Source organism: Geotrypetes seraphini, chromosome 3 (assembly GCF_902459505.1).
Source record: "Geotrypetes seraphini chromosome 3, aGeoSer1.1, whole genome shotgun sequence".
NCBI classification, from domain to species: Eukaryota; Metazoa; Chordata; class Amphibia; order Gymnophiona; family Dermophiidae; genus Geotrypetes; species Geotrypetes seraphini.
Window position 1 is genome coordinate 187,328,995 of NC_047086.1, and position 5,001 is coordinate 187,333,995.

At 42.7% G+C, this 5,001-nt stretch overlaps 1 protein-coding gene across 1 annotated transcript; it reads left to right on the forward strand.

Moving 5' to 3' along the window:
* Positions 1-910: 910 nt before the first annotated feature.
* On the forward strand, positions 911-4,753 carry HOXC13 (homeobox C13). The gene is made up of 2 exons (XM_033938799.1): positions 911-1,751; positions 4,434-4,753. The coding sequence occupies exons 1-2, from the start codon at positions 1,085-1,087 to the stop codon at positions 4,688-4,690; spliced, it is 924 nt and encodes a 307-aa protein (XP_033794690.1). The 5' UTR covers positions 911-1,084; the 3' UTR covers positions 4,691-4,753.
* Positions 4,754-5,001: the final 248 nt, after the last annotated feature.

Genomic DNA, 5,001 nt, shown 5'->3' on the forward strand with positions numbered 1-5,001 from the left:
TAATGTTAGAGAAGTCAGAAAAGCAAAAATGATAAAAGGCCTTGAAACAGGTTACTGCGGAAAATAGATCTCTTCCAGAAAAATAAAATTTTTCAGTGCATATTTTTTAAAAATTAATTTCATTTCATATATAAAGGGAAGCAATGGGATTTAATTACTTGGCCTTATCTGGTTTTTTTTTCACATCTGTACTTTATAAGGTAATTTCATCCTTTTGGAGAAATCAAGATTCTCCTTTCAAAATATCATCTAATTTGATAAAGGGGGAAAGAGATACAAGGGGAACATGCAATTTTAAAGAAGATAAATGCAGACCTGTTTTCTCAAAATTGTAGGTGAAGGATGAAAAATCCATATTCATATTATAAATCCTTATTTTAAAATCCTCATGTCATATTTGTCATGATAGATTTGCCATTAACTAATAACCGAAAAGGAAACATTGAAAATAAAATAAAAATAAAGCCTCTATTTGTGAAGATTAAAAAAAATGTTTTCCAACATTTAAAAAAATAATGTCTAGTTGTACCCCTTAAAAAAAACTTGTGACCCCCTTCCAACTACTTACTAAAGCAATTAGAATTTTTTTTCCGTATAATAAATTATAGCCCAGGACGTTTTTTGCTGTTCTTGTGTCGGCCAAATATAGAGACCCCATTCCCTTTTCCAGTCTCAAGCTTGCTTTTCTTGTTTCCATAGTGTAATCAATGGGTGTCACCCATTGCCTTTAAGAATTCCCGTTTCTCCCCAGGGAGAGATGAGGGGGGTGGGGAGAGGAAGGAAACAGCCAATAGATTCATTCGTTTACCTTCCTGCCTTCCTAGAGGAAGGTAGCTGGGAGGGTCATGAAAAACCACGTGAGTTGGTGAAAGTTATAGCTTGTCTGTTCCTGCCTCCCATGAACCCTTCCTCTTCACATCCCGCCCCCTTCTTTCCCCTCTGGTGGATTTCTTAATGAAATGGACCCGCCGGCCGGCCGTCCGAGCTGGCGCGCATGCGCCCGCCATAAACCATGTCTAGGAGGAACATTAGGTGTCTGTCTTTTGCTAAGTGGAGTTTTTAAAAAGCCCAGGCAGACCATGATATGACGACTTCCCTGATCCTTCATCCTCGCTGGGCGGAGAACTTCATGTACGTGTATGATACCAGTCCGCATGAAAGGAATCGGGATAAAAGCCCGGCCATGGAAGGACTGAACGGCAGCTGCCCGAGCAGCCACTGCAGGGATTTCATCGCCTCTCACCCGGCTCTGGGGCGCCATTCTACGGCCATCGGCGCTCACCAGGGCTCGGTCTACGCGGATATCGGCTCCCCGGACGCCGCGCGCCAGTGCGCGGCTCCTTCCGCGGGGGCAGCCTCCAATGGCAGCGTGGGCTACGGCTACCCCTTCGGGAGCGGCTACTACGGCTGCCGCCTGTCCCACCCCCACCACCACAACGTGAACTTGCAGCAGAAGCCGTGCTCCTACCACCCCGCCGAGAAGTACCCGGAGCCCGCCGGCGAGGAGCTCTCCTCCAGGGCCAAGGAGTTTGCTTTCTACCCCGGCTTCGCGAGCTCTTACCAGGCAGTGCCCGGCTATTTGGACGTGTCGGTGGTGCCGGGGATCAGTGGGCAGCCCGAGCCCAGGCACGACGCCCTGATCCCCGTGGAAGGTTACCAGCACTGGGCGCTCTCCGGGGGGTGGGACGGCCAAGTCTACTGCTCCAAAGAGCAGGCTCAGTCCAGTCACTTGTGGAAGTCACCTTTTCCAGGTAAGACGGAAAAGCGACGCTTTCAACGTCTTTGTTGGTCTTATCCAAGCTGATCAGCAAAGTTCATTTTGTGGTGTTGGGGGGGGGGGGGCTCTGTGTGTGGGATTCCTCTTTGGTCGGTCATGCATTATATGCTGGAGACGTGTAGCAAGTACTAGAAGTAGCTTTACCTCTGCGATGGTTTCTCAGATTTTCTGCTGCAATCCGGGAAGGGGTAAAACGCGGACCTGACGGACCTCGCGGATCTGAAACCGCCTGCAATCCTTTGGGGGAGAAGCTGACTGTCTCTCCCCCCTGCTATGGATGTTCAGTGGGAACGGTGTCTTCATTTCTGACACTGCTGCAATTGCTTAAATGTTGGGCAGATAGTTTAAATAAGACAACCCTTCAATTAGGTGTGGAAGGATAAATTGAATCTGGTTAGGTAAGACAGGAAACTGATTTCTACTTGTCCTCCTTAGACTATGAATAAATGGCAACTTGCAGTATCCACTCCAAAAAGTAACACATTTGCACAGAATCCCCCCCCATGCTGTTTATCACAATAACACCTCCATGTCTGGAGATCTTTGACTATCAGTTATTGGGGTTGCCCTAACATGGAATTCAAGAACAACAACAAAGTGAAACTGAAAAAAAAAAAGAAAGCCAAATATTTTGGTCCTATTTGGCCCCCCCCCCCCAACACGCATCCCGCCCCCAATTAAAATAAAACAACATTTTACCATTTGTACACACCAGTACAATGCAATCCAATCTGATTCTGAATCAGGACAGAGAGAAGGATTCATTTTTCTTCTTGTACTGCATATTTATTTTCAAATTACACATTTCAAGGCGAACTTTTCCACTGAAAAAAGCAAAATTTGTAGATTTTTTTTTTTCATTTGCTAAATAGTTTGTGTACAGAAAAAAAATGAAATTGATTCCTCTCTTTGGGCTGCTAGAAAATGTCTCGGGATGAAGAGTAATCAGGGACTCGAGTGTCTTGTGAAATAGGCGTTTTCACTGAGAAAACTCTTAGCTGAAAGAAATGTTTGTTTTGTCACCAATTCACTTTTATCAATTTATGTGTAGTGTACACAATGTTAGTTTTGAATCTGAAAGGGGAGTGAGTTCTCTGCATTAGCAGTCTTCTACAGCTCAGACAAAAAAGATGCATCAATTCTAAAGTTTATGGTTAGTGTAATCATTGAATTAACTCTTCTTATTAATCGAAAGGTCGGTGTCTTGGTCAGGGAGAGTCAAAAATTGTGTTTTTACCAATTATACTGAACAGCTCTAACCCCCACCCCCAAAAATTGAATGAACAGATCAGTAAACAGAATTTGTTCTGGTTTACTTTCTTTGTTTGGCTTTAAGAAGAGATGAAATAATGAAAAAATTACATATCAATAACAGTGTTGCATTGTTTTACCTAGAGGTTCTGTAGAGTTAAAGATGCAAGCCAGCCTCTTTAAAAATAACTTCTTAAATCAGACAACCTAACCAGAAAATATTTTCCTTTGCCTTTCTTAGCTTTTTTTTGTTTTGTTATTGTTTGTTTCTCATGGAGACTGGTAAGAAAGAGAAGTGCATAGTATGTCGTTGGGATATACTCTAATAATTCATATGAAGTCCTGATTTGGAGACCTTAATATAAAACTTTTCTCTGTTATTTAAAAGTTTTCACTAAAATGAAGGACTGCAAATAGGCGAGGGCTACCACAAGTTACAAGCAGGATCTAAAATCCTAAAAATGGTGAGTGTTAACTGGATTCACAAGTGATTTCTCGATCATTATAATAATTGAGAAATCCCTATGTTATATTATATTATTGGAAAAGATAGTCCTGAATGTTAATACTTGCGCGCTAGAAATTTTTAAGAGGACGCAAAAGAGAAGCACCTCTCGCCAAAACATTTGGACGAACAGATTATTGGCTGCAAATGATATAGCAATAATATAAACAATAAAGCTCAGAGAGAAATAATTTGGAGCTAGCAACTGTTAATATACAACATTCAGATTGCAAAGTGTTTGTGTGGTTTACTGCTTACAAACATGAGCAACTCTCTTTAGGAGACTGAGGAGAACTTGACTTACCTCGTCCGAAGTTCTGACTTTATCTGTTGGAGGGGCAGCTGAAAAGTTCTCAGTCCAACCAACAACGTTAGGGCAGCCTCCATCGAGGGCTATACACTTAGGCCTCCTTTTACTAAGGTGTGCTAGCGTTTTTAGCGTGCGCTGCATTGCCAAGCGCGCTGACCCCTCGCTATGCGCCAAGAACTAATGCCAGCTCAATGCTGGTGTTAGCGTCTAGCCCGTGCGAAAACCGCAAGCGTAGCTTAGTAAAAGGAGCCCTTAGTCCAGCCTTTTTCCAACTTTGTTGGTTGCACTGTGAACTTTTCAGCGGCCCCTCGTTTTACTCTCATCTCCCTTTGTCTCCCTGTCATATATCTATTTGTCTAAACGTCCAGTGGTTGTAGGATACCATACTGTTCATTTTGATCATTTGAAATCCTTATTTCATGTAGCAGCTTGTGTGAGAAGTGAGTTGCTGGTTTTGGGTGCGGGGCTATAGGGGGTGGGGGGAGGAGTGGACAAAACAGATGGTCTAAGGAGAGCAACGTTAGTTCTTTAGTTGTCCAGGGTACAGAAATCTGTGTCTAATAGCATGTTGTATATTTATCCTTCTCCAGACGTGGTGCCACTGCAGCCAGAAGCGAATAGCTATCGCAGGGGCCGGAAGAAGAGAGTTCCTTACACCAAATTGCAACTGAAAGAGCTGGAAAGGGAGTACGCTGCCAGCAAGTTCATTACCAAAGAGAAGCGGCGAAGGATTTCCGCCTCCACCAATCTATCCGAACGCCAGGTCACAATTTGGTTTCAAAATCGCCGGGTGAAAGAGAAAAAAGTCCTCACCAAATCTAAAGCGCCTCACCTTCAGGGTACCTGACAAAAGGAAAGTTGCAGTTAAAAAAAAACAACCACAAAAAAATCTAAATTTAAAAAAAAAAAGTGTTGATCATTATGTCTATGACACAAAACTACTTTGAAACTTTTTGATGACTGAAAAATCAGGTTATTTAATTAAAGAAAGAAAAGAAAACACATCCCTACTCAACGGCACTCTGAGCTGTGAATATTGATCAATCTTCAGCAGCATTCATGATGGAGACATCTGCGCTTATTCAAAGACTGAAAAGAAGGCCTTTATTTTGTTTAATTTTTGAATGCTCTTTGATAACCAGAGTATTAGCACATGCA

What these genes read in the sequence shown, in the direction of transcription:
- HOXC13 (XM_033938799.1), top strand. Translation starts at nt 1,085, where the DNA reads ATGACGACTTCCCTGATCCTTCATCCTCGCTGGGCGGAGAACTTCATG. An exon ending in GTGGAAGTCACCTTTTCCAG is followed by an intron (nt 1,752 to 4,433) that starts GTAAGACGGAAA and finishes ATCCTTCTCCAG; the next exon opens with ACGTGGTGCCACTGCAGCCA.